The sequence below is a fragment of the Ursus arctos genome, unplaced genomic scaffold (assembly GCF_023065955.2).
Source record: "Ursus arctos isolate Adak ecotype North America unplaced genomic scaffold, UrsArc2.0 scaffold_5, whole genome shotgun sequence".
NCBI lineage: Eukaryota > Metazoa > Chordata > Mammalia > Carnivora > Ursidae > Ursus > Ursus arctos.
Genome location: NW_026623067.1, coordinates 26,173,548 through 26,187,075, shown reverse-complemented (window position 1 = coordinate 26,187,075; position 13,528 = coordinate 26,173,548). Strand labels below are relative to the sequence as shown.

Here is a 13,528-nt window from a genome sequence, read left to right as displayed (position 1 = left end):
GGTGATTCTTCTAAATACCCAGAGTTGAGAATCTGTCAGTGACCAGTTGTCAGTTACCAAGTCTTGAATATTTTAAAGTATATTTATCTCTGTTGCTGTCTTTGTAATTGAGACAAGTCACCATCTTTGTCTTGCCTAATGGTCTTCCTATGTGAATCTTGTCTCCCTCTGATCAATTTTCTAGACCACAACTAGAGTGATTTTTTTTTTTTTTTTTAATGAGCTCTAAGCCCACCATGAGGAGTGAAGTCATGACCCCAAGATCAAGAGTTGCATACTGTTCAGACTTAGCCAGGCGCCCCTGGTCAGACTTAGCCAGGCGCCCCTGGAGTGATATTTTATTTTATTTTATTTTTTATTATTACTATTTTTAAAGATTTTATTTATTTATTTGACAGAGAGAGAGACAGCCAGGGAGAGTGGGAGAGGAAGAAGCAGGCTCCCATCGGAGGAGCCCGATGTGGGGCTCGAGCCCAGGACTTTGGGATGGTGCCCTGAGCCGAAGGCAGACGCTTAACGACTAAGCCACCCAGGCGACCCTGGAGTGATATTTTATTTTATTTTATTTTATTTTTTTTTTTTTTAAAGATTTTATTTATTTATGTGACAGAGAGACAGCCAGCGAGAGAGGGAACACAGCAGGGGGAGTGGGAGAGGAAGAAGCAGGCTCCCAGCGGAGGAGCCCGATGTGGGACTCGATCCCGGATCGCCAGGATCACGCCCTGAGCCGAAGGCAGACGCTTTAACGACTGCGCTACCCAGGCGCCCCTGGAGTGATATTTTAAAGCACTGTGATTTCCCCATACCATTTAACGCCCTCTAATGATTTTCCCACTATTTTTTGGAGGAACCTTTATAAGGTCCTTTGCTTTGTGGCCTCTTAATTTTCTCTCTTGCCTCTTTTAATCCCTTTAAATTTTCTAAAATTCCCCATATTCTCTCTTGCCTTTTGGCCTTTGCATATGCTATGTTTCCTTTTGCCCATAATTTCCCTCCTCTTTCTCTACCTCTTTACCTGGCAAGCACCAGTCATGCTTGAGGTCTTAGATCTCAACCTCAAACTTCTTCAGAAAGCTGCCTTCTTCCCTGCTCGCTTAACACCAAGCAACACAAAAGTAACACTTAGGTTCTCCCCTTATACAGTCTGGCTTATCCAGCACGACACTCGCCACATGAGATGGAAATCCTGTTTCTTGTCTCCACCACCCCATTGGGGTGTTGGTTCTAGTGGGCTTGAATTGTAGCTGTCTTCCCTAGTATCCCTGGGGAAGAACAGAGTATCTGGCGCATAGAAAGTATACAGTAATTATTGGATAGAGACCGAATACTATATACACAGAATACAATGTAAAGGGTCATGTGTATTGGCCATTCTGAGTTGCTATTAACTGAGCCACCTGGGCTCCCCTGCTCCACGCCCCACCCCCCAGCAGTCTTACAAAAGGCAAAGCAGGGGCACCTGGCTGGCTCAGTCAGTAGAGCATGCAGCTCTTGATCTTGGGGGTCTTCAGTTCAAGCCCCAGTTTGGGCGTAAAGCTTACTTAATTAAAAAAAAATCTTTGGGGAAAAAAAGGTAAAGCAAATCATCTCCTTAAAAACCATTAAAGCCTTCCCATTGCACTTAATAGTTAGATTCAGGAAGATAATTAGCTCCAGAATGCCTCGTTTATTTTTGCCCCGGTGTCTGGCATTATTCCTGTCACATAGTTGGTGCTCAGAAAATAGTGGGTGAATCATAATTTGAATGGGTTAGGGAATACAGTTTTATCAGCTGAGTCTAGGATTTGGGTATGCAGTCAGTCAGTGTGACCCATAAGAAAATATCACTGGGAATCATAAAGGTTTGCTGGTATTTAAGGTATTTTAAGCTTTTTTAAGAATCATTGTGTTCAGTGCCAGAATTTCTCTCTGTACTTGGCACAGACCCTTACTCTCCAAAAACCTGTCATCTGATCGATGTTTTCTGGGGCTCTGGTATCAGTGTGAGGGATGTGCCATAATCACAGTTTGGATGTGATCCAAAAGCCATCTGATGGGTTTGCATTTAGTTCTCTTAGCGCATATTTGTCTAATACTGTGTTACAAACACGAGTTTACACTTTGAAACAGATGCTAAGATTCCATTGTCTTCTTAGGTTCCTGCTCCGAAGCGAGGAGAAGTAGTGAGACAAATTGGGGATGCTTTGCGGGAGAAGATCCAAATACTAGGAAATTTGGTAAAGTATTTTCATAGTAAAGACATTCCTTTGAGTTAGGGAGTAAGGCTGTTGTGCATTTGTGTTTAAGATTGTAAGATTGTGATGCTAGCGGAGAATAGTTCATACATTTAATAAATGTCTTCAGTGGAAAGATGAACAAGATGAACAGGGAAGAGTAAAGACAACTCGTGGGTTTTTAAATTAAGATAATAACAGACTTTCTGCAGTTTATACCTTCACAAAATAGACACGAGATATGGTTTGCTAACCCCCCTCCTGCCCCATAAATTTAGTATTTAAAACATGAATTGTGTGGGGAAAAATGCCTCTTGGCTCTTTGGTTTTTTTTAGGTGTCTTTGGAGATGGGGAAAATCTTAGTGGAAGGTGTGGGAGAAGTTCAAGAGTACGTGGATATTTGTGATTACGCTGTTGGCTTATCACGCATGATTGGAGGACCCATCCTGCCTTCTGAAAGTAAGCAATGAAGTCAGTTTTATGGGGATTTTCGGTAACATGAATCACCAGTTCATCAGGAAAACAATTTGAAAATAAATCCCAAGGGCCCGAAATGTTTAATACCAGTTTCAAGACTCTAATTTGAGTAAATACTCTGAAATATGACAAAGGTTTATATATAAAGGTGTTCCTTGTAGTATCAGTAGCTAAAATTTGAAATGACATGAATGCCGTATCATATGACAAATGTTAAGCTAATTTTGGTAGCATTAGCATATATTAAGTCATACTTAATGAAGATTGTTCTCCCCTAACCCCACTTTTTTTATGGGAAAAGTTGTATTTACTTACTTTTGAATTATTCTAAATTTTTTTTAAGAGGTGATAAATTCATATCACAAAATTGAAAAGGAGTAAAAGGGTAAAGGATGAGAAAAGTTTTCTTCCTACCTCCCTGGGTAGTCCCTAGTGTTCCCATGGAAGCAGTGAATGTTTCTGGTTTCTTCTTTATCTTTTTAGAGGTTTTGCGGTTGTGCGAGCAAACACGTGTCCTTCAGGAACACCAGCGTTAGCAAGCTAGATGTTCTGTTCTGTACTTATTTTTTACTTAAAGATCGTTGTTTATTATTCCAGTAAGGACTTCATCTTTTTTTATGCCTTTCTATTGGTTGTCAGGACACTGACAGTTTTTTAGCCAGTGCCAAATGATGGGTATGTAGGGCATTTCCAGTTTTTTTGCTGTTACTCTATGTTGCAAGGACCGACCTTGTACTTGGAGGAGGTTTCCACAGTGAGCATAGGGGTTTTTGTGGTCTGTAACGTTTGAAGTGTTAATGGAGCCAAACAGGTGACTGCATGTCTGCAGAGAAAGTACCAAGGGGTGCCGGTCGGCCAGAGCAGTGATGGGGTTGTTGCTGTGTATGGCAGAATTCTTGATGGATGTTTTTTTGTGTTTTTCTCTGTTCTCAAAAAATTTCCATGATGGGAATTATGTTACATTTATAATCAGGAAAAGAAATATATTTTTTTTAAGACCACATTTTCGTCTTATTCTTGGCATATTTGGCAGATTACCTGCTTGTGGAAAGAATTGGGATTTTGTTTTTTTAAGTACAGTTAATGTCCTTAATTAGGTATAGAACAGTGATTCCCATTATCCAAGATGGATTTTATGTTACCATTTTCAGTAGGCTTTTCTAGTTAAGAAAGTAAGTTGCCAGTTAGGACAAATATACATGTACAAATAAGGAACTGCTTTGATTTATACCTACTGAGATGTCTGTCTCACCAATTTAAATCTTTTTCAGTTGTTGGCACATTATTTTTATTTTTTATAATTTTAATTTTTTAAAAATATTTTTATTTGAGAGCGAGATCATGTGCATAAGCGGGGGTTGGGGAGGTAGAGGGAGAAGTAGACTCCCCGCTGAGCAGAGAGCCCGATGCGTGGCTCAATCCCAGGACCCTGGGATCATGACCTGAGCTGAAGGCAGATGCTTAACCGATTGAGCCACCCACGTGCCCTGTTGCCACCTTTTTTAGAAGAGTAGGTTATTCATGTATGCAGAGGCTTTGCGGGTGACTTTGATTTCATTAATGTAGTAAGTGCTTACCGAGTGTGTACCAGGTGCCAGGTGAACTGCTAGTGATACTTGATCAGAAAGGCATCGTCCTTATCCTGAAGGGTTTAATTAGTTGATTGATTGGTTGATAGAGTGAGCGAGCAAGCGTGCATAGTAGCGGGGCAAGGGTGGAGGAGAGGGAGAGAGAGAATCTTAAGCAGACTCCATGCCCGGCGTAGAGCCCTATGCAGGGCTTGATTGCGCGACACTGAGATATGACCCAGAGCAAAATCAAGAGTCAGATGCTTAACCAACTGAGCCGCCCAGGCACCCCATACTGAGGGAATTTATAAGCTTAAAGATACCTTTAAGTTTTAGAGTGGGAGGCAAGGGGGAGACAAGTCATGGGATAATTGTAACAGTGTGTGGTAGGTACTGTGATGGGGTGCAGGGGAAGATGGTGACCCTGAGCCAGCCTTGTGAGGCAATCAGGAAATGCCCCAGGAGACAGTAATCCAGGGTCAGGCCTCAAGGAAGAGACCAGTGGGGTGCTGCGGGAGGGGTGCTTTGACACTGGGAGGAAGTCTGTGATTTAAGGTGGGAGGACGTGGCTTATTTGGGCAACTGCCTTGCTTCAGCATAGCTTAAGGGCACCGTGTGAGGGGAGACACAGGGTGCTGATGGAGTCCTGGGAGAGACTCGTCCTGGCGAGGAATTCGGACTTTGTCCTGAGGGCAACCACAGTCATCATCCAGACACCACAGGTTTGTAAGCAGGGGACAGAGGGCATCAGGGCTGTCCTGGCCTCCATGGGGAGGGGCCAGGAGGAGGCTGTGTCAGCACTTTGTCTCTAGGGGGATTGAGGTGCCTCAGCTAAAGGAGGGCCTGGAAGGAGGGCAGCTACTGCTGGGTTCCCTGTTCCCACAGCGAAAGAGGGCCAGGAAGATGGATGGCTGGGAGCCCTGCTTTCCCAGTCAGTCTGTGGTTTTAACTCAGTTTGTGAGCCGTCACCTTCCTTGCCCCAGTTCACTGCTCCGGCTGCCTTCTATTAAAATACGCCCGTTGTGGGATGGTGGGTGATGTTACATTTAAAAGTTGTTTATAAGATACGTATTTTTGTTTGTATTTATCATTTTCTTATACGAACATAAAGACTTGCGCACTTCATTCACTTAACATACATATACTTCTTAGAGCTGTTCTTTTTTTCTTATAAATGAGCCACCTTGTCTCTGCGGAGAGGTCGGCCGAGGGCTTTACAGGCAGTGTAAACAGGAGTCAGAGCTCCTGTATGATGCCCTTGGCAGTCACATCCCCCAGGGCACCTCTCATCCCTCTTGGACGTTCCTGTCTCCCAGGGTGCTGATGCTGCCCTGCTCCACACTCAGCTCCTGGGAGGATCAGAGGCACAGTGGTAGCAGTACGGTGTGTAACCTGGAGTGGCAGTAACAGCTGTATTGTATGCTAATTAGCGTACCACCCTCCAGCAGCTGTGTAAAGTGATCACTGCACAGCATCTGGAACCCCCGCTGCGGCTGGTGCACCTTCGTTCTCAGAATGTATGATTTCAGACTCTGTTACCTTGACCATCAAATGCATTAGGACAGTATGCTTAAGCGTGTTCTGCCCCATCTCGTGTCCTCAGGACCTGGCCACGCGCTCATTGAACAGTGGAATCCTGTAGGCCTGGTCGGCATCATCACTGCGTTCAACTTCCCCGTGGCAGTGTACGGTTGGAACAATGCCATCGCGATGATCTGTGGGAACGTCTGCCTGTGGTAAGACCTCACTTTCTGACGCGGTAGTAAGATGATCACAGTAGCCATTTGCAGCTACTGCTGAAAGGATTTCAAATGTATTGAAATGTTTTCTAATGTCCGACTCTTTGATGAACATGTAAGTCCCACCTGCTAGTGTCCAGTGCTGATGTTTTACTATTACGTGTTTTGCCCTTGGTAAAATTAAATTTCTTGCCTTATTTTTTTGGCAAAGCCTTGTCCCCATGCTTGTTTCCAGCTCTTTCCACCCCAGGTAAGAGTTAGTGTCAGGCTCTGTGGGTTTGAAGGCTCAGTCGTCCACGAGGCTGTTTCTGCTTCAGATAACAAGCTGCAAGTGTCCCAGGGGCACCAGGGCACCTGTAGTTCTAGCCAGCTGTGTATAAATTAGGAGGTCCCCGTGAATCCTCAGTTTCAGTATTTCACTAGAATGACCCACGGAACTCAAGAAAGTGCTGTATTTAATGACTGCGGTTTTAGTTGAAAAGTCTCATACTCTGAGCTAGCCAGGCACTTGGTTCCAGTTTGACTTTAAAGGATACACGTAGGGTAAGGTGTAGGCTAAGGTGTAGATGGGTCCCAGAGACAGAGCATCTCTGCCTTCTCCCAGTTCAGCTGGGGCATGTTACCCTCCCTCCCGAGAGGGTGCACTAATCTTTGGTGTCTACAGTTTTTCTTGCGGTTTCCTTACAAAGACACAGTTGATTAAATCATTGGACACGTGAGTGGACTCTTGTCAGCCCTCCTCCCTTCGCCATAGGTGGAGTCAGGGAGGGCTGAAAGTTCCAACCCTCCGATCACATGGTTGGATTTTATGGTGACCAGTGACCAGCCCCCGTCCTGCAGCTGTCCAGCAAACCCCATCCCCCACCCCAAGTCACCTCATTAGCATAACAAAGACACATAACCCTCAGGAAATGCCAAGGGGTTCTGATGCTGTTTCAGAAACTGGGAACACAGACCTGATATATTCTTTATGCCTCACTCTAAAAACAAAACTAAGTTAAAGAGTTGGAGAAAAAAGAACTTGGGAAGAGTCTTTGTGAAATTTGACTTTTTCCCGCCTTCAGTAAAAATTTCATAGTGAATTCCCAAGTGATTCTGCAGCCATTGGCCAGTGTTCCCATTGATACGTTAACTTTTACATCTTTATAAAAAATGTGATAGTAGAATTTAGCTGGGAAATGACTGTTTCGCAGATGACAGAACACTTGCATAGTTTTAGCTTCCATGGTGAGATCAGGAAAGTCAGGAGAGTTGTCTTGGCCTGTCTGGCGTCTGTCCCACTGGTTATTCACTTAACTGTAGTGTTGTGTCCAGTTGAACATATTCACCCACTATCTGCAAAAGCCAGGCATCGTTGGGAGATTAATGATTTGGTACCATGTTGCCAAAGAGACCCACGCTTTCAGATGTTTGAATCCATAAAGACTAGTCCTGTGGTTTTTCTCAGCCCCCTGAGCCTTTTGGGGAACTTCTGAAGTTCATATTGATAGATTTTCATGTCCATAATTGATGAAGGTTAATACAACATTTCCTGTGTTCAGTGCAGCAAGCAGGTTCAAAATTGCCATTTTATGTTTTTCAAAGTTTTGTAGTCCCTTGGGTCCCAGAGACACAAAGCTGCAGAAGGACAGGTTCTGATTTCAGTTACAAGGCTCCGTGGTCTAATTGGACAGAACTTGTCACAAAGACTTCTGGTTTTGCTTGACAGTAAAAGGTATTTATGATTTCCCCCAAATAAAGTTGCCTTTTTTTTTTTTTTTAATAACCCTCTCAAGGAAAGGAGCTCCAACAACTTCGCTCATTAGTGTAGCTGTCACAAAGTAAGTATGTGTGGCTTTCTTTTTTCCTGAGTGTTGAATAATCTCAAAGGGTGATTTGTAGGCGCTGATTTTTAATTAGGTGTGAAAGGGTCACATTTACTTAAGATGGAATTTGGATAACCTCTTTCTCCTTTGATTGTAATAACATTTTGATAATCATTTTATAGTGTATGGAGCTCTTCCAGAGCCCTATCATTGAACTCTTTGGCAACATGCCAGATATTGATTAACATGTTGAAATTGAGCTCTTATAAACCTTCATGTCATTTGGGAAATACAAATCCAGTGGAAAGGAAGTCATGCAACTTAGGAGCTGTATTTAGTAACTGCTGAACATATTCATGGTTTTGATTTCTACCCAACTAATACTTTATTGCTTTTGTTTAGTAAGTGGCTAGCAAAACAGAAATGGTGATACCGTTCTACTGATTCTAGCAATGTCTAAAATGTATTTCATCTTTGGATTACAAATTTCATTTTTGAGAACTTGACAACTCTGATTAGGTCATAAAATCAGTGTTACTGATCTGTCATTGTAGAATTTAGAGTCCGTATAGAAGAGGATGCCTTCCCATGTACTGTGGTGATTGTTGACCCTCTTTGATGTTCCCTTGGTTGCATGGTCTGCCTTCTCTGATAGAAGAATTGCTCGTGGAAAGCTTCTGGAGTCTCTGGAAGAGGTTCCTTAATGTTAGAAGTTCTTTTAAGGACAGTGGCTTAGGATTTGAAACATGGGCTGAAAAAGAGAGTAGTGTGTGTTAGTATTTACTTGAAAGGATATGTGACATTGAGGAAACTTTATCCTCCGAGGCAAGATAATTAAATTGAATAATTAAGTAATTATTGACTTACAATAATTAAAATTTATGATTATAATTATACTTAAATTATATTTAACTATTACAGACAACTGTAATCTGCAAAACACATGAGACAGAACACATCTACAGAAATGATGAGGTTCCCAGGCATTTTGTTTGTTTGTTTTCTGTTTCTTGTTTTTTGTTTTTTGGGTTTTTTTTTTGTTTGTTTGTTTGTTTTGGTTTTTTGGTACAGAAAGTTGGTTTTATTGAAGCACCGGGACAGGACCCATGGGCAGAAAGAGCTGCCTCCCAGGAATTAAAAAACAACAACAACAACAACAACAAAATCCCAAACAGTTACTGTCCACATAGTGAACAGACTTGCCAGTTGTTAGTAAGCAGCTAGTTTAAAATACCTGTGTTGATAATAGTTTCAAATGTTCTAGGTGATTGTTGCTTTGAGCTTATTTATGTGTTTGCTCTAACAGTCTGAAGGATTTGATATGTTCATAGGGAAACATGGCCGATTCTTTAGATAATTGAGAATGTTACCTGATAGTGTTACAGAAAACAATAAGTAAAACGATTCTAGATTTTGCTGAATTCACCACGGGTGCCGTCATGTTAACCAGCGTTCAGATTCGCAGATGACGACAAGGCCACGCATTGCGCCTGTTTCTCTTGAGAAGGATGTAGGGAAGGTCACAGTTGGCCAGGAGGATAGCATCCAGTATTTCTCCTCATTCCTTGTTTCTGTAGCAGCTCATACAGGAGTAGGGAGATGAGATCTGCTTTGGGCAGATACGGGGGGTGCCCTAGCATAAAAGCCTGCTGACCCACAGGACCTAACATGTCTTGGAACAGTTCCATAGGCAGAGCTTTTAGCTACCCAGAAGGGACATGAAGTTACCAGAGGCCCTGTGCTCAAGGGTGACCAGAAAGCCTGAGGGTTCCATTTTCAGTTCTCACGTTGTTAGCCCAGTCCAGATGGAGTTGACCAGTTCAGGGGTCGTTTCTAGCATAAGTCATACCGTGTCTCTGTAGCCTTGTTGATACTCCCAACATTGACCAGGCAACCGGGGCAGCAGAACCGGAGAGTTAACCCAATGTCAGAGGCTCATGCAGTATGGGAAAGGGTTAGGTGAACCCCTAGGCACAAAGTAGAATCCCCACCCTTGAAGAATAGTCTGTCTCCTTGTGCAGACAGTAGATGCACCCCGAGTCCCTGGAAGAAACTGTACAGCCTGACTTCTGGTCTCAGATATGACAGCTACACATGTGATCCTTGATGGACAGGGAAAAAAGAAGACTGCTATAAAGGACATTTTGGATGACAGTTGGAGAATATATCTGTAACAATGGTATCTTTTTTATGGAAGTGGCTACAGGATTTGGATTTTTTTTTTCTTAATTTAAATTAGAAAGTTCCTAGAAGGTTAGGGTGATGGATAAAAAGAGCCTTGGCTCTGTTTGGGCCCGCGTTCCTTGGAACACTCAAAATGATTTAAAGAACCCAGCGTCCGAGAAACCTGGATTACTGGAGCCCTTTTTACATCTCATCGTCAGATTGAAGTGGCATTGAACTGTATTTATCATTTTAACTCGAATAACCTAAGTTGTAGGATAATGTTTTAAGAAAAAGCTCTGCTGGCCCACAGCTCTGTAGCCTGGAGGCTCCTGATACTTCCAGACTAAAGGTTTCGGTGTGAGACCAGTGGACACCCATCTTGAACTCACTTAGGTTGTCCTGGAAGGTCCAGCTCCCTCTGCTCTGTCTCCTCAGCAGCTTCTTTAAGTTTGGGGCCTGTTCCCCGTTCCATCCTTGACACTTCCCTGGCTGGTGTCTCTTCGCAGCAATATGTTGAAACTTCTCATTTGCTGATGGAAACTGCCTTTCCTTTTCTTCATTTTTCTGGGTTACAGCCCTTATTCCTTTTTTTTTCTTTCCCTCATTTTAATGGACTTGGGGCCAGATACCAAAAAAATGCCCGTGCTCTGTCTGTCATCTTGAATCCAGCCATGTGTTCAGAGACAATGAACACTTGAGCTACCTGACCCAGTGCATTGTGTCTTTTATTTTTTTGCGTGTATTTTTCTCTTTTGTCTTTTATTTCTTTTAAGGGCAGGGGAGGGAGAGGGGGGAGAGACAATCTTAAGCAGCCCTCACACCCAGTGCGGAGCCTGATGCAGGGCTGGATCTCCCAACCCTGAGATCATGACCTGAGCTGAAATCAAGAGTCAGACACTGAACCAACTGAGCCACCCAGGCACTCCATGTATTTTTCTTCTTTAGATTTTGGGGAAAATAAGTTGTGCTTTTAACCTTGTCTCTAATATGTGAGGTGAAATCCAGTATGCTATTTGGGGGCGGGGGGGGGGGACGGGGGTGTGGGGCAAGGGGTGGGGGAGAGAGTTGAAACAGGGAAGTCAGGTGGTGGGAAGTTACTGCCAGTTTAAAAAAAAAAAACAAAACCCTTAGAAATTAAATTGTTCCCTTTCTCAGTAATCATTTTTCCCTTTCTAGGATAATAGCCAAGGTTCTGGAGGACAACCAGCTGCCTGGTGCGATCTGTTCCCTGACCTGCGGTGGCGCGGACATCGGGTAGGTCAGTGGGCCCAGAGCAGCTTTCTGTTGAAGGATCACATGTCCATTGGTTAGAATCTTCTTTATTAGAGTAATGAACCCAGGACAGCTGAGGAGGGGAGAGGGGTTTTTTGGAATTGTTATTATTATGTACCTCATTGGGCTTCACTTTGTTAGCACATAGCCTTTGTTAGAGGATGAGTAAGAATTGTGTTTTTAATTGCCTGGAGCTAGTTTTGTGAGGTGTGTATAACCTAAAATAAGAAACTCCTGTAACATTGGGAAGTCTGGCTTCCTGCCACGTAGTTCGTAGAGGAGGGAGCTTAGAAAGCAAAGCTGTGGAATTGGAGTCCAGTGGTGTTTCACTCCTTCAGCTGAGAACCTGTCCAGTTGTCTAGGTTCTTCAGCTGAACAAAAAAGGGACCTCTGGGGATAGGGCATCTTTTAAAAAATGTATCATTTTTAGAAAATTGCTGTATAATTCACATTCTGTAAAATTCTCTCTTTAAAAAGGTACAGTTGAGTGGTTTTTAGAATATTCACAGTGTTGTGCAACCATCGTTACTGTGTTCGAGAACATTTTTGTTATACTAGAAAGGAAGCTCATACCCGTTAGCACTCACTCAGCATCCCCTTCCTTCTCCTGGCAACCACTCATCTGCTTTCTGTCTCTACGGGGACATTTCATGTAAATGGAATCCTAAACACATGGGCTTTGTGCCTGGTTTCTTTAACTCACCATCATATCAGAGCCTCCTCTTAAGCCAGGAGCTATCCCTGATGACAGCTGAGGTTACTACTACTGGCCTAGACTTTAATTAGCTGTGCTCTGGTAGGAGTCGGGCCTTACAACCCACACTGGTTTGGTTGAAACGTTGGTCTCCCTCCTTCACTTACCGTACTACTCCACTTACTTGTCAGTCTCAGAAAGAAATAATACTTTGGTCCTTTTGATAAAAATGAAGAAATAATAGGAAATACAACTTACACGTGTAGAGCGCCTAGGGCAATATTATCTACATGTCAATCAAACATTATAACAGAAGACCTAGTCTTTGTGGTCTTTGAGCATCCAGCCCTTCACATGGGTGTGGACTAGCTCAGATGATGGAGGAGTGTTTGCAGGCATGCATTAAGCAACAGCCACTTTTGAGCACCAGTGCTCATGTTTGTTGGGCTGAACCTGGGGACATGTCCATGCATTATCCCATCAAGCTGTTCCGGCCCTACAGTTAGTCTCATGCTGTGGCTGATCTGCTTGGCCCATACCAAGCGCTTGAAGCCCGGAGCCAAGAGATTCAGATGTATAGTGTTTGGTCTATATTTCTTAGGGGTAAATGGAAATCCTAGCACAGTCTTTATTAGGTGAGATACTTAGGATGTTTTCCTGTAGTCTTCAGACTTTTAATTCTTTTTTTTCCCTTAAGATTTTATTTATTTTATTCGACACAGAGAGAGTATAAGCAGGGGGAGCAACAGGCAGAGGGAGAGGGACAAGCAGACTCCCCACTGAGCAGAGAGCTGGACTCGGGACTCTATCCCAAGACCTTGGGATCATGACCCAATCCGAAGGCAGATGCTTAACCAGCTGAGCCGCCCAGGCGTCCCTCAGACTTTTCATTCATCGAGGAATGAATAGTTTAGGAGTCTGCAACTTAACTGAGATGCTCGTCAAGGAAATGCTAAGGTTATAATGTATAGGAAAGACTTTCATCCGTTTTTAAAAAAAATAGTTTGAGAGAGCACTCAAGAGTGAGTGGGAGGAGGGGCAGAAGGAGAGAGAATCCGGAAGCAGGACACCCTGCTGGGTGTGGAGCCTGATGTGGGGCTAGGTCCCAGGACCCCGGGATCATGACCTGAGCTGAAACCGGGGCAGTGGCGTAACGAACTGAGCTACCCAGGCACCCCACAACTTGCATCCTTAACAGTGTCCTCGAGGTGATTTCCGTTTACACAGAGCTTCCCAAACCAGGTTAGCCTGTTAGACTGTATGGTTCTGCTTATGTAGATCTGGTTCATTTTCTGAAGACCTTTGCTTGCGCTCTTGGGATAGACTTGAGTGCCTTTCTGTGATGAGGGATGCCATCAGAGTGCTCTGGCCCGGTGCCGGTAGGAGGCACCATTGCTGCGGTTCTCTCCCTGGGTGACTGTGTTTGTTCCCCTGCAGCACAGCAATGGCCAAAGATGAGCGGGTGAACCTGCTGTCTTTCACCGGGAGCACACAGGTGGGAAAACAGGTGGCCCTGATGGTGCAGGAGAGGTTTGGTAAGTGTTGGTTTACTCGGGGATTGCGATTCCCTCAGGTATGGATATGAAATCTCAA

General features: G+C 43.7%; 1 protein-coding gene across 4 annotated transcripts in view; it reads left to right on the top strand.

Moving 5' to 3' along the window:
- The window catches only part of ALDH7A1 (aldehyde dehydrogenase 7 family member A1), a 99,217-nt gene that overhangs the window by 6,320 nt on the left and 79,369 nt on the right, over positions 1 to 13,528 (top strand). For all 4 annotated transcript variants that reach the window (XR_008957462.1, XR_007190485.2, XM_026507860.4 and 1 more), the window contains exons 4-9: positions 2,136 to 2,216; positions 2,550 to 2,673; positions 5,863 to 5,995; positions 7,774 to 7,818; positions 11,146 to 11,223; positions 13,373 to 13,470. Coding sequence is in view for 2 of the 4 variants with exons in the window: in XM_026507860.4 (XP_026363645.1) it covers positions 2,136 to 2,216; positions 2,550 to 2,673; positions 5,863 to 5,995; positions 7,774 to 7,818; positions 11,146 to 11,223; positions 13,373 to 13,470 (559 nt within the window). In the remaining 2 variants the exon portion in view is untranslated. The remainder of the gene's footprint in view (positions 1 to 2,135; positions 2,217 to 2,549; positions 2,674 to 5,862; positions 5,996 to 7,773; positions 7,819 to 11,145; positions 11,224 to 13,372; positions 13,471 to 13,528) is intronic.